At 35.2% G+C, this 23,871-nt stretch overlaps 1 protein-coding gene across 1 annotated transcript in view; it reads left to right on the top strand.

Moving 5' to 3' along the window:
- Positions 1-18,908, top strand: part of LOC144978388 (MOB kinase activator 3B-like) — a 20,185-nt gene extending 1,277 nt beyond the window's left edge. The window contains exons 3-8 of the mRNA XM_078924349.1: positions 5,202-5,352; positions 7,006-7,099; positions 8,249-8,382; positions 9,518-9,633; positions 10,579-10,665; positions 11,970-18,908. Of these exons, the coding sequence (XP_078780475.1) occupies positions 5,202-5,352; positions 7,006-7,099; positions 8,249-8,382; positions 9,518-9,633; positions 10,579-10,665; positions 11,970-11,999 (612 nt within the window). The 3' untranslated portion in view covers positions 12,000-18,908. The remainder of the gene's footprint in view (positions 1-5,201; positions 5,353-7,005; positions 7,100-8,248; positions 8,383-9,517; positions 9,634-10,578; positions 10,666-11,969) is intronic.
- The last annotated feature ends 4,963 nt before the right edge of the window (positions 18,909-23,871 follow it).

Genomic DNA, 23,871 nt, shown 5'->3' with positions numbered 1-23,871 from the left:
TGGACTTGAGTGAGAATACCAATTGAATAATCATGTTCAGGTTCAGTTATGTGTAAGTAAAGAAGAAGCTAGGGAGACCAATATTTCTTTCTTCTTTTCCTAGCCAAATGGGCCAGTTTTGGTTAGAGTTAGGTTACAAGTTACTGCGAATTTTTTTATATATTCCTCATTTGGATAGCACCACCACGACTGTTGACTGTACTGTGTTATAGTTTTGGGCTGTGGTTATGGTTATTCACAGTGGCTATGACTATGAATGATGTAAGCAAGGTATCCTGAGTATAGCCAAACTACGGGGGCTAGGCTAGGTTCACTGCGCCGTGAATGTTACCAGTCCAGGGAGGACAAGCTAGGTTTCAGTTTCAGTTATCTATTTTATAAGGAAACCACTATTTTCACCGTACAGTGATAGGAAGCCGCTATCTTTACAGTACGGTGATAATGGTAATATCTCGTTGGACGATTTTCACAGTACGGTGAAAGTAGCCTAAAACACTATTTTCACCGTACAGTGATCTTGGTGTGGACTGATATATTCAGTGTAAGGTAATAATAGTGTGGGAGACTATTTTTACTGTACGGTAATATCTTGGTACAGTAAAAAAAAAAAAAAAAAAAAAAAAAAAAGTACTGTACGGTAATATCTTGGTGTTCGACAAATGGATGATGCCAAGTCTGCAGAGATAGATCATCATCAAGCCCTACTGCAACCTCCTCGTGGTGTCGAACGGTAACAGGTCAAGCTGGCCAACTGCAGAGGGCGACAAGAATAGGCAATGGCTAACCATTCTTGTAACTTTGCCGAGTTAACTGCATGAATAAGTCCAAAAAGTTAAACGGTGACAGCGTAAAGGGGAGCATGTTTTCACGGAAGACTGCTGCCTCGCTCGGTTGGGAGCGTGATGTTCGTCAGGTCACACCGAACCGTCAGCCAGTTACTAGGCGAAATAAATTTAACAAATGTGACAAAACCAAAATTGGGACATGGAATGTCAGGACCTGTGCCCAAAAAGGAAAACTAAACAACATTTTAAAAGAAATGAAACGGCTCCAAATAAATATTCTTGGCCTGGCAGAGATGAGATGGAAAGAGCAGGGAACCATGTCAAAACAAGAAAACAACACGACATATAAGATCATATGGAGTGGTGGAACCTCTTTCCAAAAAGGAGTAGGGATGATCTTAGACCAAAAATCAACCAAATTTTACAAAGGGCACGTAGCAATCTCAGACAGAGTTTTGCTGGTTAAGCTAAGAGGACCTGTAGTTGACACCAATATTATTCAAGTTTATGCACCAACAGAAGAGGCGACAGATGCAGATATGACAGAGTTTTACCATTCACTAGACAAAGCAAAACGAATGTGTAAATCACAAGAAGTCCTTATGGTAATGGGGGACCTAAATGCTAAGATTGGCAGAGGCAGAGATGGTGACATAATCGGACCACATGGACTCGGAGACAGAAATGAACGAGGAAACATCTGGGCAGATTGGTGTAGAACAAATAAATTAATGATTTCAAACACCTGGTTTCAACAACACCCAAGAAGAACCTGGACATGGCAATCACCAGGGGACAGAGCAAGGAACCAGATAGACTTTATAGCAGTATCATCAAGATTCAGAAATGGCATATTAAATTGCAAAACCTACCCAGGCGCCGATGTAGACAGTGACCATGTCCCAGTTGTTTGTACAGTAAGGATAAAGTTTAAAGCTATTCAGAGAACAGCTGGTAGAATAAAGAGGGATTACAGGTTATGCAAAGACAATGGCATACAAACAAACATGAGAGAAGAATTTGAAAATGCACTCATGATACAAAGCCAAAGTGAACCTGATAACGAAAAATGTGAAAAACAATTTGATATATTCCAAAAGTGTGTCAAAGCAACTACAGAAAAGCATTTACCAATAGCTCAAACAAACAGCAAAAAGGAATGGATGACAAATGAAATTCTAAACCTATTTGAAGAAAGACGAAAATGCAACAGAGGGTCTGCAGAATACCAAACATTGAACAACCACATTAAATCCAAATGCATCGAGGCACACGAGAACTATCTAGACTGGAAATGCTGCGAAATCGAAAGAGAATACAAACCCAACCCCAACAAGCTCACCAAAGAATAAAAGAACTATCAGGGAAAGGAAAAGCAAAGCAGCAGGAAGTTGTATCCAAAACAAACAAGGGGAACTGCTATTTGAAGAACAACATATAGAAAGCCGATGGGTAGAATACATAGGCGAACTGTACAATGATCCAAATAGAAATGAACCACCACTGAAATTCAAAGAACCATTAAGCGGACCAAACATCACCAAAAGTGAAATTGAACATGCCATGGAACGAATGAAGGATGGTAAAGCAACAGGCCCTGATGAAATATCTGTAGAGGTATTAAAAAGCCTAGGAGATCTAGCAATTGATGAACTTCACATATTATTCAACAATATATACAATACTGGGAAAATTCCAGAAGATCTCTGTAACTCTATTTTCATAGCAATACCAAAGAAAGCAGGTGCAGTCAGATGCGAAAATTTTAGAACTATAAGTTTAATAAGTCACATCAACAAAATACTGTTGCGTATAATTATCAACAGGCTAAGGAATAAGATTAACCCCGAAATCGCAGAAGAACAATATGGATTCCAACCTGACAGAGGGACAAGGAACGCAATATACCTCCTCCGTGTTTTAAGTGAAAGAGCTATACAGGTTCAGACCCCACTATACCTCTGTTTTGTCGACTACAAAAAAGCTTTTGATAGAGTACGCCACGAAGAAATACTAAAACAACTGCACTCCATTGGCGCTGATGAGAAAGACCTCAGACTCATGCAAACATTATACTACACCCAGCAGGCATCTATCAAAATCGGAAACTCTACAGGAAATTCCATTCCTATTAAGAAAGGAGTCCGTCTAGGGTGTGTTGCCTCACCAGATCTGTTTAATCTATACCAAGAAACAATCATGAGGGGCATAAATAATATGGAGGGAATAAAAGTAGGAGGTCATAACATAAATAATATAAGATACGCAGACGATACGGTACTCATTGCAACATCAGAAATCCAACTTCAAAAGATTGTTGACAAAGTGGTAGTAGATAGTGAAGCCAAGGGAATGGAAGTGAATATCACCAAAACAGAATGCATGGTAATACAGAAAAACCCCGAAAACAACAACACCTGCAATATAACGATTCACGGCGAGCAGCTTACCAACGTAGAAAGTTTTAAATACCTAGGTTCAATAGTGACAACAGATGGAAGATGTAACCGAGACATACGAGCAAGAATAACTCAAGCCAAACAGGCCTTCATGGACCTGGGAAACATTTTGAAAAACAAACAGATGTCGTTCGGGATTAGATTCCGAGTCTTGAAGTGCTACGTGTGGCCAATCTTGTTATACGGATGCGAAAGCTGGACTACAAATGCAGAAACACAAAAGAACATTGAAGCTTTTGAAATGTGGTGCTTGAGAAGGATGCAGAGAATATCGTATACCGCACACAAAACGAACGAAGAAGTGCTAAAACAAACATACCAACAAAGGAAACTAATGCCCTTAATAGTGGATCGACAACTATCCTTTTTCGGACACATAGTAAGGAAAGATAAGAATGAATACCTGGCAAGTTGTGGAAAAATACCTGGTAAACGCGCCCGGGGGAGACAAAGAAAAACACTCATAGACCAACTGAAGGGCTTCACCAACCTAACAATCCAAGAGCTGTTTGAAAAAGCAAGAGACAGGGAGGAATGGAGAGAGATAATTCATGCAGTATCCGAAGCCTGGACCAGGCATGGAACCTAGAAGAAGAAGAATATCTTGGTGATGATTTTCACCCTACTGTGATAATGGTGTGGAGGGCTATATTCACTGTACGGTGATAATAGTATAGGAGACTATTTTCACTGTATGGTAATATCATGGTGGACGATTTTTATCGTACTGTGAAAATAGCCTGACACACTATTTTCACAGTACTGTTATAATAGTGTGGGAGACTATATTCACTGTAATGGTGTGGAAGGCTATATTCACTGTACAGTGAAAATAGCCTGACACACTATTTTCATCGTAGAGTGATAATGGTTTGGAAGGCTATATTCACTGTACGTTGATAATAGTGTGGGAGACTATTTTCACCATACGGTGATAATAGTGTGGGAAACTATTTTCACTGTACGGTCATAATGGTGGGTAAGGCTCTATTCATTGTACGATGATAATAGTGTGGGAGACTATTATCACCGTATGGTAATATCTTCGTGGACGATTTTCATCGTACAGTGAAAATAGCCTGACACACTATTTTCACTGTACGGTGATAATGGTATCTTGTTAGCTAACAAACTTCGCAGCGTTTGTCTGTCTTGAACCCATGACCTCAAGAAGTCGGGAGGAGCGGCTCAAGATAGACATAGAGATTGAAATCAACTATTTCTTGAGTAGTGAATAGCTCATACTCATACAGTAGACCACGCTCTGCCCGGCCAGGCCGAGTTGTCGTAGCAGTAAGGTCTCGGGTTAGAGACCCCATTACCGCCACGAGATTGGAAAGCTTCATCGGTAACTGTAATCAATTCTGATTCCGCCATTCAGCTGGTATTATTATTATTATAGCTTTGGGAGGTTTCGTGCTAGGGCGGGGAATCCACGGGATGTCTACATTTTTTTATTGCTATATGTGGGATTTAAAAAAAAATTATTTCATTTTATTTGACATTTAATGTCTTACATAATTTTTAGGGGGGAAATTGGGACTGTGACTGTGACACAACATCGTTATCATTGGTATGTCGTTACAACTGATGTAGTTATAAGTGGATTGTTCTGTCGAATCATGAGGAGAGAGGGGGGAAGGGGGGCTGTCTGACAATGTTAGCTCACCTATAACTTGCCATAATATTATGATGGCTTTTACAAAAGAAAGTAGTGCTGTATTAGTTTTTTATTTGAAAACATATTTAATAACTTAAAGTTAATCACATTTTCTGATTGGCAAATTCTTTTAATAACCAGTGAACATAATCAACTATTTCCATGACAAAACTGGATCATTATGATACAAATAACAGTTAAAAGTCGTCTTTTCTGTCATAAATCAGATTCTCATTCAATACACGTTTTATTATTATTATTTGAAAAAAAAAGTGTTTTTTTTTTTTATCATTCTAGACTTTCCGTCCCAAAAAAAGATTTGATGTTGGGACAATGAAATACAATCTACACAAGCAAGCCAACGCTTCTTTGAACTCTGGCATTGACCTGAAAGAAGTTGTTAAACTTCCTCCTGGAGAAGATGTCAACGACTGGGTAGCTGTACATGGTAAGTAAAAATTAAATAATTGAGCTTTTTTATTAATAAATAATTGAGCTTTTATATAGCGCAATATCCACTAAACATGCTCACTCAAAGCACTGTACAAGGGATCCCTGGCCAACAGCAACACATTAGGACAGAGACAACGCTGTTAACGGCCAGGTACTCTTATACCTGAGTACGGTGAGAGAATGTGAGTAAAGAGTCCTCTCAAAGGACTCAACTATGCACCGAGCGAGGCTAGAACCCAGGATCTTCCAGTCCGAAAGCGAGTGTCATACCACAAGATCACATAGTTGCACAAATTACTAAGATAAAATAAATTCATCCCAGGAAGAGGTAGGGGGGGGGGGGATAATCTTTCATTAAGACCCATTACAAAGGGAAGACCTGAATAGGGAATTAAGTGAGCTTGGGCATAGTGAGTCACTCATGTTCACGCAGTCCATTTGGGAATCGGACTTGGTACCTCTTTAGAATGATGCAAATACCATACACAGTTGTGCCTCGGTGACCAAGACTTATTTTTATCTCTTGCCGCGTGAGATCAAATCCCCATTATATTTGCTGTCTTAAGGAAAAAAGTTTAACTTAGGTTATGGCTGTGCTTTATTAGTTTTAAAAAAAACTTTAGTTTCTAACAAGTCTGGCACTCAGTTTTCCCCAGTTGCTAAGTACCTTGACAAATATCAGTTTAAAATGGGTAATGTTAGTAAAAATGCAACATAACGAGAATGAAGCGAGTAGAAATGATAACTACTCGTCCCACCTTCTTGAAATTCACATTGATAGGAGTCAATGGCATTGTGAACATGCCACTGCAATCAAATATGTAAATTAGGTCATGTGACCTTTGCAGCTATCTTGAAAAGCTAATTAATATGCCAATTTTATGTTACCGTACATTTTGGCCCATATTTCCACTCAAAATGTAAATAACATTATTTCAAGGCTTTGTATTTTTGACAATTGTATGTTATTAGACATTTTTAAAGATGTGCTGTTTCCATTTATTTTCTTTGTGTTATACTAAGTTAAGTGGCTGAAAAATATTCAAAATCAAGGAGAAAAAGAAAGACTACAAGAGGACAGCATACCTGCCGAATCTTACTATTACTAATTTTTTTGGTAATTTTATGAATTTTAGACAAATTTCATGGCCAGTTACAAAAATTCGAAATTTTATGGAAAGTTTTGCACTGACAATCTTAATAAAGGTCTTAGAGCGTGCTTTTAGTCACAGCAGTTCAATTTTAATACTTGTAGGCTACATACTTCAATTATTTATTACAGCTATCTGAGTGATGTCTTTTGGCGTATCAAGCAAACCCAGCCGGCAATACAGACCTACTCCTTCCAGTGTATATAGGAACTTAAGAGTTGAAGCAGGCGAAAATCAACTGTTAACTCAATTCTTAAAGCCTGTCGTGTTGATTGGAAGTGTTTGTCTTTGCATTAAGTTATTGAGCTTAGGATATATCAAATGTCTTTCCTTTTATTTGATAATCTGATTTGTCTAAATTTTAGGTCTAAGGAGGAAAGGCTGAATATGAATAAGAATTTTTCAGATAATTACCTCATTAAAGCATTCATTTTTAGTAATCGAACTCATAAAATATGATATAATTATATAATTTTTATTTTTATTTTATTTTCCAGTTGTTGATTTCTTCAATAGAATCAACCTTCTGTATGGTACAGTATTTGAACATTGCACAGAACAGTCATGCCCCACCATGTCTGGAGGGCCAAAGTAAGTTTTGTTCACGTTGACTTTTAGTTTGTTTTGTTTTGTTAACTTGTGAAAAAGTTGGGGTTTTGTTTCTTTTTTTCTAGAGCACCAGGTCACTTGGAAAGAAAGAGTGTGCTTGTAAAATGCATTAGAAACTTGAGAATTTCAGATTTGTCTTGTAATTTGAGGAAATCTGAATAGCTCAATTGGTGGAATGCTCACTCAATTCATAGGCAAAAAGGTCAATTTTGAATCCATGTAGAGTCATAGACTTTTCCTGTATGTATATATATATATTTATATATACTTGACCCCTGGCCAGGTTTTTGTATGGTATAGGATCATAGTTTTGTAATTGGTTGTGTTGATGGTTTTCATGCATTCCTTTTTATTTTCATCTTTTTAACTCAATGCAGTTGCAGAGTTATAGCCCCTGACACACCCCTGTGCCGCATGATTTTGGACATTTTTTATAGACTTCTCAATTTTTTGTTTATGTATATAAAGAAAAGCAGTCTTTTGTATCCAATAGATTCAGCTTTTCATCTGTCGAAATATGTAATTTTTTTCTAAGTATTCCATTATTGACATTTTCTATGATATATATTTTGAGGGTCATTTTCGGTTCTTTTTTTTTTTTTTCGGTACTGTAGACTGATCCAAGCTATAATTATTATCTTCTCACATCAGAAAATGCATGAATTACATCTTCTTCATTGTCCGATCCAACCTCCATAACAATTTCTAAGGCTTCACTCGTATTGAATAGTCGCTTTTTAGACTCCATTGTTGTTTACAAACGCTAGCCGTTGTTTGCCTCGAGCAGGAAATCGGATAAATTTAGCTTCGTAAATTTAGTTAAATTAAATCAGCAAAAAAAGCCAAAATTTTCTTTTAAATAAAGATTTAGAGCTCAAAAAATGTAGAAAAATTATTAAATTTTATTGTTTGTTTGTTTTCGTATTCAATCAAAAGACTAGTCTCAACAAAACTATCTAAAATCCCTGTTGGATGTATTTGTCCAACACGTCTACAAGTTGTGTTGAGCCTGTCAGACAAATGCGTCCGACGCATCTCCATTGAGTTAAATGGGCCAAAAATGTTCCAGACTTTTCTGCATTTTTATCAATAAAATCCATTTTTTGAATGTTCTTTTTCCTCTTTTTCTAGATATGAGTATCACTGGTGTGATGGGGTGAATTACAAGAAACCTACTGCTCTCCCTGCCCCACAATACATTACTCTACTCATGGAGTGGGTCGAAGCACAGATTAATGATGAAAATCTATTTCCTGTGCAAGTTGGTAAGTTGTCATCAGCACAACTTTTCATTTTTGCAATTTATAATTTTAGTTTTGCATTGATCTTTTCAATATCTATTAATGTGTTTTTTTTATTTTAGGGCCTCATTTGTTTACTTTTGATGCATTTCATTTTTAAAAAATCTCATTTAAAATATATAATATCCGTTATAGTTATAACTTTCATTGAGACTTATTTAATATGTAATAGATTTTAAGTAGGTCAGAGTCACATTCTATTTTTCAAAGATTAGTATGCTTTTAATACATTTCAATTAGTTAAAATGCATATTTTGATAGTGCACTTCTTTGGATTAATGAAGAAGGCAGCATTGCTCAGTGGGATGGATGTCTTTGCTTAGTCCAAAAGGTTTTGAGTTTGACTTCTTGCCATGTTGTGTGGCCTTGAGCAAGTCTATTTGCTCCAGCTCATGTTGCAGCTGATGCCTGGGTTATTCTAATCTTATCTTTAGGCAAATTTCCCCTTGGAGATGAATATAGGGAATTTTATAATATATAACTTGCTTCACAATGCTTCATTTAGTCCTCAGGCTGGCCATGCCTAAGCTGTGTCTTCTATCCCCCTATATGTCCTTTACCAGGCTGCTTTCTGTCTTTGTCTTGGAATGAGATTACTTGCTTTTGTCGTGGCTCTGGCCGGAGTCCTTGACTGAGAGAGAAAAAGTCAAATGTATAGTAGTTTTGGGAGATGATGTTTTTTTTCTTCTTGTAAATCATCTCTCTGTTGCGTTTTCTTTTGAATATTTGTTAACATTTGAGTGTATTCCTCTTAGCAGGATCCTGTACTTGTGTCTTGATGGGTGCAAGTTTAGATGCATTTTTCCTATACTAAATATTAGTGGTTGATTTAAGTGTGATTGACTCACAAAATGACAGCTGAGATTGAGACGAAGGCTATAACCAAGTTCTCATTTGTGCCTGAGTTGATTTGACAGCCTTTAGTCATTTTCAAAAATCCTTCAGGGCTTACATTTCTATGGCATTGCTATTATCTTGCATCAATGTCCGCAATACATCATGAGTAATGAACAATCTTAAATCCTTTCGATCAATTTTAAAATTAAAAAAAAAAATTGCCCTTTGACCCCTTTCTGATCCTCAACTTTCCAACCAACAGGTAGACCTTTCCCAAAGAACTATTTGAGCGTTGCCAAGAAAATCCTCAAGAGATTGTTCCGCGTTTTTGTCCATGTCTACATCCATCATTTTGACAACCTACTGGCTATCGGTGCTGTAAGTTATGAGGCTGTTGTGCTTTTTTACATCATGAAAATGTTGCTGCTTGAAGCTTGAATGAATAGATAACAATGAGTAACAAATTGAAAGTTTCAATTTATATAAATTGATGTTTTCATTTCATTGCTTATTGTTATTTATTTATCTTTTTACATCGTAACTTCCTTGAAATAACATTATATTGATTATTGAATGATTATAATTGTTATATTTCTTTCACGAGCATGGCATGTTCTTTTCAAATTAATTATAATATTGCTTATGAATTGACCTGGCTGAATCTGACCTGAAATAATTTCAATGTTTTGAAAGTCCAGTGCTACTTAAATTTTTGGGTCAAATAAGTTTCTGTTTCTCGAAATTGTTCTCTGCTTTATCAACATTATACAGCATGATGAACAATTTGAAGAAAAGAACATATCACAACAGAATGCTATAGTTAGGGCAATTCAAGGTGTTGTAATTATTGTTGTGAATACCTTCAATGAAAAAGAATCGATTCATATTTTTCATGAATAGAAAAATTAAAGATGGCTCTAAAAGCTTAGATCTACAAGTTTGGAAACAATTGACAGTTAAATCACGAAGCATAAGCTTCAAATGTGGACTCCAGTTGTTAATGCAGGTTGCAGACTTCTAAAAGTTTAAATTTATCATATTTCCTTATTATATATTTTTCAATTCTATTCTTCCTTTTGTCTCCTATGGTCTGGAAAAACACATTTAATAAAGTTTTGGCATGAAAACTTGTCCTTCAAATATTGATCAAAAACTCGCACACTTCCTTGAAGTCCCATGTTTTTGACAAGATATTGATTATTTTAATCGATCGATTTTTTTCAGGGATAGTTTTCTGGAAAATGTCTGTAATGCTTCTTTTTGGAGTTCAGTAGTTGTCTGTGTGATCTGAAAATTATTATTGTTTAATTTTATTCATTTCAGGAAGCCCACGTGAACACCTGCTACAAACACTTTTACTACTTTGTCTCAGAATACAACCTGATTGATAAAAGAGAACTGGAGCCATTGGTGTGTATATTTAATGATTATCTATGTGGTTTTTTTATTTGTTTTGTTTTGACTTCCACATAAATCTGTTCAGGGTGAATCAGATGCCTCGTCCAAAAATTCTGAATAAGGGAAATTTAATTTTTGCAGCCTAAGAAATTACATTCTTTCTCATCCGAGGAGGGGATCCTGATAGCTCAGTTGGTAGAGCGCCCTCCTCACACACTAAGGGACTGAGATTGATCCCGGGTGAAGTCGTGAATTTTTTTTTTCCAGACCTCCCCGTCCACCTAGCAGTGATTAGGTAGTTATTCATTTCATGCTACATGGGGCAGTTCCATGGACACAGGCCAAGATGTTCGACTACTAATCTATTTAATGTGAATGACTGATTTTGGCAACATTGTCGTACTTCCCACTTTTGTGACTCTTGATCATGAGTCCCTTTGAATCCGGTCATTGAATGAGTTTACTCAGAGTGTCTAGACTACAATTGATTGTATAAAAATCACTTTCTGGCTGAAAAAGATAGTATAATCTTCTAAATCCCAACAGTCGGCTTTGTATTCGGTCTAAGAGCAATGAATGTAAACAATCAACCTCAGTTGTTTGTGGATCTTTTTTAATAGTGATAATAAATGAAATTTATAAAGTGCCAACTTCCACCAAAGCTTATTCAATAGCACTTTATAAGACAAATTTGACATGAGAATTTTAATAAAACTAAATGCTACAATTTTAAGATAATTAGATGTTACAATTGGAGATGATGTTTTAAGTTATGTTGATACCAATGGAATATGAAGAACGAGCTTTTGAAATATTAAGCAAAAGTTAATTTGAAATATTCTGTCTTCAGTCTAGACTTGAAGCATTCAGTAGTTTGAGCACTTCATGTAAACACAGAGAGAGAATTACAGATTGATGGTGTCACAAAGTTAAAAAAGATATTCTGAGCATTTCGTTTTAGACTTTGTAGGATTTAAACCAGTGATCATGGTAATGATAAACAGGCAACGGGAATATGGAAAAAGAAGGTCGTTTTAACAGAAAACTGTCTAAATTATGTTTTTAAAACAAAAGATAACTTCTGAGACAATTTTCGTTGAGAATGGTTGATGTATATTTTGTCCCTTAAGAGGTCAACTATTCAAGCGAGGATCCATTTCTGCTGTGTTGAATTTAACCATGGTCCTTTTCTAAAAGTAAATCATTGATAAAAACCTGTCATGGTTTAGTCTCTGTTGTGCTAACTTTTTCATAACCAAGTAAAAAAATAATTCTTATTTGACAAATGATAATTTTATGTTTTTCTTGATTTACAGAGAGAGATGACAGAGAGGATTTGCCACTAAAGACCCAAGTTACAGTCCAACAATTGTTGTTTTAAAGAAATTAATTTTGAAAAGTTGCCTTGAAAGTGTTAATCAAGTTTGGACATACTTTTTGGAAGAAAGGAAGAAAAAAAACCTTCTTGCAAATCATTAATTTCTAAGCTCAATACATGTCCAGATTATAACTAATTTATTGTTTTAAAAGTATTTTCACAGCTTGCGTCACAGTTATTATGCAAATCGTTATCTATGAATTTGACCTGAATTGGGAAGCAAAGCAGACTTGTTAAAAATGACAAATTTTCTCAATTTTGTTAATAATGAATTTGATATAAATGATTTGATTATACCGAGATTTTGTACAATAAGTTTGTTGAGGGATAACAATCGGAATATGTACTTTCCATGTCACAGATAAATCATTGTCATGCCTCATTTTTACTTTTCTTTTGTTTTTCCTCCCAGCTTCCAAACTTTAAACACTCATATCCCTATTTTATCAACGCATTTTGCTCATTTCATCATTTGAATTCTTTACAAGTATATATACATCATTTATATAATATTTTTTTCCTTTCTTCTAAACCATTACCTTATATATGAATATTTTTGCTAGTCATATATTAAACATTCATCATGTAATCTCATTTTTAGGAATACCCTATGAACAACCACTCATCCTATTTGACAATATGTTATACCGGTATTTGTATTTTTAAGTAAGTTGTCATATCTCCCAAGCATCTCTTGATTTAAGAATTGATCATTGACATCTTTTCCTGCCGTTACGTTTTTAAAGTGTCACGACTTGATTTCTCTTCTTTCTTTCATTTTTTTTTTTTTTTGTATTTTACTTTACACAATGAAAATAGTATACTAAGACTGTTCTTTCATAAAATTGATTTCAGTATATTGTTATTGCTTTTCGGCCAATATGAAGGACAAGATTCTATGGCACGTTATGAAAGTCTTTATAAAATGTTAGACCTATTGTGTTGAAGAATTGAAAGAAATTAGTAATATATACAGAAACCAATCTTTGCTTTAACATAATTGAGTATACATACTTGAATGAATTCCTCCGATCTGAAAGAATATAGGAATAGCCTATCTACTTTGTCCTTCATGCCACTTTTCGAGCAATGCAATAATGTGAGTTAATTGTGAATATGAATGGTTCTCTTCATATCAAATCTTCGTTTTGTTGTAAGTTCACAGTTCAACTTTGATGTAATGACTATTCATCTTGCCACACAATTACAGAATATTATCATGGTTTATGTTTATTGTATGCCTTGTTTACCATAATTGTACTTTTTCTCCTCATTTCATTCTATAGCACTGGAAGTCATAGTTATTGGGTTGTTTGTTTTTTTTTACCTTTTTTTTCTGTTCTTTTTAAAAAAATTTTTTTTACAGTTTAAGGTATTGACGCTTGTTTATCTAACAGGTTTTCAAAAATAAAACTTTTTAGGTAATTGAACTATTTTGGAGTTAAGTTATGGGCTTATTAACTGAAATTGAACATTGTGATGTCTAAATTTGTGAAATATATAATTTTTTATTTTTCAGTTGATGTGATGTTTTTATTAATTTTTTTTTTGGTGTTTTTTTTTTTTTTCTTCTTCTGAACTTTGCATAATCTGGTATCATATTGTTTTAAAAAACAGTTTCAATATTCCTTAAAAGAAAAAAAATTCAGATTAGTTATAAGTTTGGAATTTTAGATTATGTAATTGGAGTATTTTGAGTCATTCATTAAGTTTCCTCCGTCTTTATTTTTTGAATACATGCATTATTCTTTTAAATGTTAGTCAAAGAAAGAACTAAAGAACTAAATGTAGCATGCTGTTTTTCAGAGATTTATTTATTTTTTTTTTTTTTTTGGTCTTCATCAAGTCACATGTTGTTTTATCATATAATAATCATATTATGACTGCAATAGACCATGTCCAATTATTAAAATTTTATTTTTATTATTTTCATTTCACCTAGGGATGCTGCTTGCTCCTGTCCTAGTCTTTCTTTTGTATTTGTTGGATTATGATTAATGTGATGGATTATTGTCGTAGCATTAATAATTAACAAATGTATAATAATAATAATCAGATGTTGACATCCGAGGTCGATTATCTTTTTTCCCCAGTTTTTGTTTTGATAAGTATTCCCTGCAAGCCAAATGAGAACCAACTTGTCCAAAACAGGAAACAGTCATCATATTCAAATTAGAAATTAGACTAAATATTGTAATATAACAAAATTCAAAATATGTACCAGAGTAGTTTTTTTATTGGGTTTTTAAAAGATAAATTTGTTATGTTTAAAGATTGTATCTTAACTCAATGAGAAGTTTTGATTTTTTAAATATATATACTTTTTTTTATGAATAATATTATGAATAGCACAAATCTGTTCTTCTTAGTTATATAGAATGCTTACTGTTCCAAATATATTGGTGTCATAAAAGTTGTTATTGCGTTTCTTTGAAGGTTATTTAGGCTATTTGAATCAAAACCTTCATATAGGACTTTCTATTTTTCTATTAAAGCTGCCGTGATAAACTATTAGGATTACCTTTGTTTATTAATTGACTTTTCTTTTAAGTTCTGTATTTACATTCATGTCCATTGCAAGGTTATCTTCCTCTTTCGTGTTTTCGAGCCTGTAGTATAGTGAACCTCGGGATCTTATACTAGTGCCGATATGTGATATCGGTATGCACTTGGGTTGAAACATGAAAATTTGCACCAGGGAATTTTCGAGTATGCTGAATTTAAAAATGACTGGAACCAGCTGATAGCTCTAGATTGAATTATCCAAAGTGGTTGCCATCTCATCAAAAATCGGAATGCCTGTAAATTGGTTACAAGATACTAGATTTGAAATTCCTTTGTGCAGATTCTCAAAAGTTAACTTGAGTGATGTCAATGGTAGGGTGCCTCACGTTATAGCTAAAGTCTATCAATGTTGAGCCATGTCACTGACCTGATAGATGAAAATGAATGAAAAATTCTGGCCCATGAGTGGTGTCCTGGTGGACATTTTCCCACTTCCTATCCTTCCTTGGAGGCCAAGACGTTGAATGGCAGATTTAAATGGCTTATGATATCTTTAGGTTATGATTTTGATTTACATTTGTACTATTTTTGTTAGATTGCTTGTTTTTTTGTTTCAGCGGTCTCTCATATAACCTCAATTGTGTTGGAAGAGACCTAAAGCAACAAACAAACAAAAAATAAATGGCTTATATGTTGTCTCACGAGTGAGCAGATCTGGTGATGGACAAAGACGTTATAAACCATTCCACTGAGCCGAATTGTTTCGTAATATGATTGGAAGAGAGTTCCGGGAGTTGCAGGTCCTGGTGGTGGATGGGAAAAAGGAATAAAGATGCGTCCATTCGGGAGTATGGAACGGCGAAAAAGACATTGAAGAGTTCCTTGTCCTGTCGATTTTTATGGTCAATTGGTTAACTGGTATGGCCATGCTTCACTGAGGGCTTTGTATGAGTATAGGACAATTAATTTGTTTTAAGTTCTTCTTTTGGCAACTGGGTGGGGATCCTGACCTCCCATAGCGGGCAGGGAGGTACATACTGTGTCTTCTATCCCCTTATATCTGTTTTCCAACATGCTTTCTGTCTTTGTCTCGGAATGAGATTTCTTGGTTTTGTCCTGGCTCTGGCCGGAGTCCTAGCTGGGAGGGAAACAGTCAAATGCATAGTTATGGTTTTGGGAGATGATATTTTTTTCTTTGTAAATCATCTCTCTGTTATGTATTATTATTTTTATTTTGAATGTATAATGTAAGCATTTGAGTGTGTTCCTCTTTGTTGGATTTTGTGCTTGTGTCTGGATGAGACTTGTAGGTGATTTCAAACTAAGTACATTGGTGGTATGCTCTTGGAATCTACATCTGATCCCTATTTGTTCTCAGTTCCCCTTTGTCTTACTTTTTCTTGGGTGCTCTAATTGTAATTCTAGAACTTTTTATCATCCCATTTTCTTCCTTTTTACTGGCGCTGATATAACCTAAATGTGTTGCAAGCGCCGTAAAACCCTTAAAAACAAACAAAACATCTTTTGGCAAGTGGTATCCAATTGAGTTCTTGGATAAGTTTCGATATGCTTGCCTCTGGTTCGAATGCCACAAACAAACCCTGTTGCTCTTCTCTGTATCTTATCCAGATCATTTTGTGCTTACGTATAGATAGTATGCAGATGACGTCACTCAGGCCTTCGTTATTGTTTTTGCCATCCGCGTTTGTGAGTTGTTCTCACTAAACTGTATTAACCAGACTATAAAAGTTCATGGTTACACAGAGTTTGTGTGTTGGTCCGTTATACTTCCGGATGGCAATGGTGTGAACTCCTTGGCCAAGCGCATTCTATCTAGAGGGGTACCATATGGAACTGCTGTTATCTATGACTTGCCTTCAGTTATGGGCAGTGGTTCTTTGTCTATGAAAATGCTAAACTTCTACTGTTAGGCACAAGGAATTATTTTCATATGGTATGTCGGAGGACCCAAAGTGGCATTGGAAGGTCCATTGAAGGCAAGTGAATGGAAATATACTATAAATCGGGTCATATTTGTAACATTTAAGTTACACATGAGACATCATGTAATCAGACCGTTAGATCCATTGATCTTCTGCAATCAGTTCCACAGTTCACAACTTGAAGGAAGGGAATTATAGGAAGATAACCTGCCATATTATTATCATGTATATTCGTTTTCAATTTACTTGTATCAGCTGATATTTGTTATTGTTTTACTTTTACTGCATGGAAGTTGATCGATTTTTCTGGAAACAAAAACAAACTACAAATTATGCAGTTTTTCATGTAGTATTTCTTGTGATATAGCATGGTCAAGATATTACATCTTTTATGCCATTTTTAACTTTGTTCTAAGAAAATGGACAGAAGGTTTGTTTTTTCATCTTTTCTAAATCTTTTAGGAGGATGGTACATGCTTAACTTTTTGTCCATCGAATAAAAAGGCTAATATTTGCCTCAGGAAAAGAAAATAGTTTGAAGTCTTTAATTCCTTGAAACATCTATTACGAAATGACTGTCTAGTATAGCAGAGGGCTTTAGACATTAACAACAAAAAAAAATGAGCTTTTATATAGTGCAATATCCGCTAAATGTTCTCAAGCACTCTTCAATGTGTTCCAAGCCAACAACAACACTTTAAATGTAGGATGATACCTGTGAGATGATATTACTATTACAAATTTTTTCATACTCATTTTACACCCGAGTTTAAAGTGGGAGAATGTGAGTTAAGATCAAGTTAGAAAGTTTGTGAAACTTTTCCCTACCAGATAGTCCTAGAAATGTTAAAGTATGTAGTGACATTAGTTGTGATCATAGTGATACCCGTTATCATTTACATTAAATGGCTTTGGTAGTCAGCAGATCAAACTTGTATGTTTTTTCACCGACTTTTTAAAATTTTCCGTTTGACAGTGTTCAGTATTGGTGACTTTATTTTTTTAAAGCATATGTTGTTGAAAAGCAACGGTTAAGGGGAAGATAGATGGATATGTATCATTTTCTAGGATTTAACCTTGTAAGAATTTGATGAAGAGAAGCTTTGCACCAAGTATTTTCATATTTGCTCTTTAAGGAAAAAAATTTCAGGCTCTTTTGATTTAAACAAAGGGCATCCCTGGTTTTTATGTTTTTAGATACCTGGCAACCCTTCATTCCACCATTGTCTCTAAAATTCCGATTTTTAAAAAACATTGATAATGATAAGAAAGGGAGGAGTGTTGGTGTGAAAAAGGGTGAAGTAAAAATATTTTTACTGATTGCTAAGAGGGAAAAATTAATTGCACTCCTACCCCTTCCCCCTTCCATTATCTAACACATGTGTCAGTTTGCCAGTAGTGCCAGAATACTGTCTTATGTTTTTGGTAACAAAAACAAAATAGTGGTAATTTTGATTGGGAATTATCCTTAAGTGACAAATTCCTATTTTTTTTGGTCTGAAATTCCTACTTTCTGACGTTCTGATTCTACTTTTGGAATGGGAAGGGTTGGCAGGTCTGGTTTTGATTTTGACCATCGCAATTCATATCCATGCTTTTTTTTGGGGGGATTCCTCACATTGTATACAGTCTTTGTCCTGTTTATATATATATATATATATTAGGTATATTCGAGTGGTTCATTATTCTTGTCTAGTTTCTGTGGTTTATATTCAAATGTTCATGTTCATTTGTATCAATAGGGTTAGCTAGAGCGTATTTGTGTCGTCTTGGCTTTCAGTTTAGAGTGTTTAGTCTAATCAATGATTGATACAGTTTCAGTGGAATCTGCGATAAGTCGTTTGTTTTATAGTCCGCTGTTGCTTTAACTTTAAGCTGAGTACCCAACATCTGTTAATTTCCCCTTCTTTACAACCCCAACAAGTTGATTTTATGTGAATTGCATTGTAACCAAATTTGTAACAGCTGTGTGAAATCGCTTTTGTGTAATTCTCTCCAATTGTCTTGATTTCTTTTCATTGTGATCTGGAAGTTGCACCTTTTTTTTTTTCCGCCATCTGAACTGGTCTCTCTTTTTGCTGCATTTTGTGTAAATTTAGTCTATGGACTCTGACTTTTTTCCATATCTAGCAACAAGTATCTGACTTTTTCCATATTTAGCAACAAGTATCGTGTATTAGTTTTTCATTGTATCTTCTCCTTTTTGGCCTAATGATAAGAATAGAGTCTCTGCTTATACTGACCTTCTGGTTTTCTTAACTCAATGAATATAATAGTCACATTATGTATTATGTATGCATTTTTATTGAAAATAATATTATTATTAAGATGTATAATGTCGTGTATCAGCTTACACAAAACCAATTTAACTAAAAAAAAAAAAGAAAAAAAATGACAAAACACTGAATAAAGAATACTTGTAGATAATACTTTTTTTTTGTATTTGTTTCCTTTATGTTTTTTTTTTTTTTTTAAATTGTGTATGTGGGGGAGGGGGATGTGGATGAGTGGAAAATAACTTATCTTTCTGGGTGGGTTTCCTGACCTCCCACAGTGGGCAGGGAAGCATTTACTGTGTCTTCTCGGGATCTGTTTTACAACATACTTTCTGTCTTTATCTTGGAATGAGATTACACTGTACTTGGTTTTATCCTGGTCCTGGCCGAATACCCTTGGCTGGAAGAGAAACTGTCAAAGTTAGAGTTTTGGGAGATGATGTTTTTGTCTTGTAAACCATTTCTCTGTTATGCATTGTATTATTTTTTTGTTTTACATATATTATATATGCTTTTTAACCATTTGAGGGTATTCCTCTTAGTGGGGACAAGTGCTTGTGTCAGGATGAGACATTTAGGTGATCTCAAACTTAAGTAAACTGATCGTGTGCTCTTGAAATCTACTTCTGTCCCCTATTTGAACAATTCCCTTTTGTCTTACTTTTTCATGGGTGCTTTAATTTGAATTTGAATTCTAGAACATTTTACTATCCCAATTTCTTCCTTTTTACTGGCGCTGGTGTGTTTACAGCGCCGTAAAACCCTTAAAAACAAACAACGTATCTTTTATTTTACAGATGGCGTTATCAGTTATTCCATCTCTTTCTCTGTGCCTGTAACTAGGCTGTCTTTTGGTGAGGCTTTTTGTTCTCCCATAGTCGTCATTCACTGTCTTCTATTCCCCTATATCTATTTTCTAACTTTATTTTTCTGTCTTTGTCTTGGAATGAGATTACTTGTTGGTTGGGTCTTTAGACCTCCCATGGTGGGCAGGACGTACCTGCTGTGTCATCTGCCCTCCTATACAGGTTTTCTGTGTTGCTTTCTGTCTTTGTCTTGGATTAGATTACTTGGTTGAGTCTTGTCTTGGCTGGGAGGGAAACAGTCAAATGTATAGTTACAGTATTAGGAGATGGATGTTTTTTAAACTGTAAATCATCCCTCTGTTATGCATTGTTATATTTTTTTTTTTTTGGATGTATAATGGTTTGTAAACATTTGATTGTATTCCTCTTAGTGGGATCCTGTGCTTATGTCTGGATGAGTCTTAGGTGTTCTCAAACTAAGATCACTGACAGTATGCTATTGGAATCTACATCTGTTCCTTAATTCCAATCATTCCCCTTTGTCTTACTTTTTCTCATTTTCTTCCTTTTTATTGGCTCTGAAATGACCTGAATGTGTCGCAAGCGCCTTAACCCCCCCAACCAAAAAAAAAAACCCAAAAAAAAAACAGATCTCTGGCCTGAGTCCTAGACTGGGAGGGAAACAGTCAAATGTATTGTTTTGGAAGATATTTTTTTCCTTTAAATCATCTCACTGTTATAAAGTTATATAGCGTTTTGTTTTGAATACAATAATATATTATATTTTAATGTTTTGAATGTATTCCTGTTAGTGGTATCCTGTGCTTACGTCTGAATTAGATTTTAGGGTATCTCAAACTAAATACACTGACTGATAGTATATTCTTGGAATCTACTTCTGTTCCTTTTTAAAACCAGTCCCCTATTTATTTTTGATCAATTATTTTTACATTGTCTTACTTTAGTCTCTTTTTCCAAATAAATAAATATGAACATTTGTTTCTCTTGCGCTTTTCACGGATTGTACTTTCAGGTCATATCAACGGGTGGCTCCTTGGCATAGAGGCATGGTGCTCTGTCTTGTCACAAGGCGGGTCAAACGATGTTAAGAGTTGTCAGTGGCCGGGTGCGTGACAGTGATCGTAGAAATTTTGGTCTCAACGTTGTGCCCTTGCGTATGGTATTTGACACACATTACGTCACTCGACCCAGGTGTAATTGAGTATCTGGTTATATGCAGTGACAGATATGGCAGGAATGTTAGTACAAAAAGGACATTGGACAGGCGACTGATGGGGGGATAACATTGAGAAGGGCATTTAGACCAGAATTTTCCACGATGGTTGTCCGACCACTGACCACGCTTAACATCGTTTGACCTTTGTGAGAAGACGAAACGCCATGCCGCTAAACCATCGAGCCAGACGTTGATATGACCTTAAAGTACCATTTCAGCGCCGATTGGACGCTATCACATTTTATTCATTCATTCGTAGAAAATGCCCAACATATTTCTGTCGCCGTTATTTGCCTCATCTATACTTATTATTATTAAGACTTGATATCTATATCTCTTCTGATAAGGTTCGAAAAGCGATTTTGGTCAAGACATGTTGAACAATGAGTAGGTGCTCCAAACTACTTGATCACTTGTTATCAAGTTTCGGACAAGCCTTTATGATAGAAAAGTTGCAAAATGCTTTTAAATATTTTAGTTTTATCTTATTGAGATGAATTGACACAGTGCATAATATGCACTGCGAGCACATTGAAGTCAACGCGTTTCCTAATATATATATATATATATATATATATATATATATATATATATTTGTACGCCTGCCCCCCCCCCCCCCCCCCCACACACACACACACACACACGCGCGCGCTATTTACCTACTTGCTTACTTTGGCCTTTTGCCCCTACAAGGGTATAGGCCATCAACGAAGGTCCTCTTCTCTCTTTGCTGCACATCAACCCTGCTAGCGGTCATTCTATTACAAACCATTCAATGAAAATTGAGCGCTGTTTTATGCACGAAGAGCTGAAAGTCTGGCGTGCATAACACTGATAAACCACATTTTCTTGAAAAATCGTTGATTTCACGTCCTGTCGTAAGTGTCATTTGATCACTTCACAAATATATGATATTATATTATATATTTTGTATTTTCGTGAGATATTGACGTGTAGGTACGAGTCTAAAGAGTGCTAGACTGTTTAAGGAGTTTGAATTATATTAGTATTCTCACTTCTTATTCTTATTACTCCTACAACGTTCTTTCTTCATTTCACTAGGTCATTAGTTAAGAATGAAATGTCATTTCATTCTGTCTTATTTCATTTATCATCAAACTCTGTATAGATTCATCGAAGGTGGACAGACTAAAGATTTTTGCATTTTGCCCGACCGCCCAGATATAGCAGGCCAGACAAAGCAAAGTCGGACTAGGGGTCTAACCCACACCGGAGACTGATTCCGACGACCCGGCACTGCTGTCCTCTGTCCTCTTCCGGATAAAGACGTCGGGCACGGACAAAATACTAAGAATAAAGAGAAGAGCAGCTAGACCTACCCATACCATGCACTCAACATCCTCTGCCGTTTTGTTTTTTTTTCGAACTTGGTATTCATGATTTTTTTCAGAAATGTTATACCTACCCAACACAGATCTTGACTTTATACACTCAAATTCATTAGAAATACGTACATACTAGATATACATTTTTTTTCCAGCATAACAAGCTTTATAAAACAAAGATTTTTCATAAAATGTTTTGATGAACAGAACAAATCTGATTAAGAAACATGTTCATTGTATCGTAACAAATGTGACGATTTTCTTGTACTTGGTAAGGAGAGGGTTAATATGACAATAATGGTTTATCAAATTTGTTCTCAAATTCTTTCCATATTAGTGAACCGTTGAAATAGTCAATATAATTCAAATGTTGCTACATGAATCTCGAAGAAATAAATAACAATTATGAAATGGAATAGAAACTTAGATTTGTTTTACGTGGACACGTTAACAATCTGCCACACGACGCTGCAGAATCAGGTTGTCCCCTAAAGTTTCAGAGAATCGTTTCCTACTGTCGTGTGACCAATTTGTAACGTCCGTGAAAATGAAAGTGTCACCTGTTTGCTGTTGTTGTTTTTTGTTTGTTTGTTTGTTTGTTTGTTTGTATTTCTGTTTCTTTTTGTTTAGTTTTCTCTCGAATTCCTGCGGATGTCAAATGTAGAGTGATTTTCCATAAAAGGGGGTTACTTCATATTATATATATATATATATATAAAATATATATATATATATATATATATATATATATATATATATATATATATATATATATATATATATATATATATATATATATAAATTCCCTTTATTCATCCCGATGGGGGAAATTTGTCTTTAGCGTCTATTCCAAGGGAAGACTAGAATAACCCAGGCGTCAGCCGCAGTGCAGCGCCGCAAAGTGAGCTAGGGCAGCGGCGGGTGGTCGAACTCGGTACCTTTCGGGTACGAAGCAAAGACCGTACTGCTGAGCCACGTTGTCCCATAAAAGAAGAAGAAGAAGAAGAAGAAGAAGAAGAAGAGTGCATCACATGATGTGAACGTTTCGGGTTTCCCCTTTTTCAACAAAACATGAGAATGAGACACCAAAGAAGACTGTGAGTTAGAGGATGCTCAATTAATTTAATTTGATCAGCTTGGAGATTTTTATTTTAAAAGAAAAATAAAACTGTATGCAGATGGCTTTTAAGTATAGAAAGAAACCTTGACTTGGTGACCTTGATGTAAATAAATTTTATCTCATCTTAAGCTCAACCTTTGACCTTAGAAGATTGTCAGTTAATACTACATTACTGTCATATTTATATTATAATATATGAGTTTATAGGTCACTCAATGTCATTGGTATAAAAGGCGGGGGGGGGGGTGTCTCCCGACAGCTCAGTTTATAGAGCACCTGCTTCACAGGCAAAGGGACCGAGATCGATCCCGGGTGCAGTCAAGATCTTTTTTTTATTTAAACCTGTCCACCCAGAAGTGATTTAGTAATTGGGTCTGATAGATTTTTCGGAAAGTACATTGCGATAGACTAGCTTCTTATAAAAAAAAAGTAGCAAGCAATTGCTATTGTCCGTTCGTTCCAAGCCGGGATAAACTCCGGCTCATTGGGCCTAACGGCTCTGAAGGACTACTCTTTACGTTATATCCAACATACATAGTTGTGGTCAATGTTACCTTTTATAATTCCACCTGAAATAACTTAGTGATAATAGCAACAACACAATAAT

This window comes from Berghia stephanieae, chromosome 8 (assembly GCF_034508935.2).
Source record: "Berghia stephanieae isolate SIO BIC M18660-M18661 chromosome 8, UCSD_Bste_1.3, whole genome shotgun sequence".
Taxonomy (NCBI): domain Eukaryota; kingdom Metazoa; phylum Mollusca; class Gastropoda; order Nudibranchia; family Aeolidiidae; genus Berghia; species Berghia stephanieae.
Note: the sequence above shows the minus strand (reverse complement) of the source record. Positions and strands in the feature narration are given on the sequence as shown.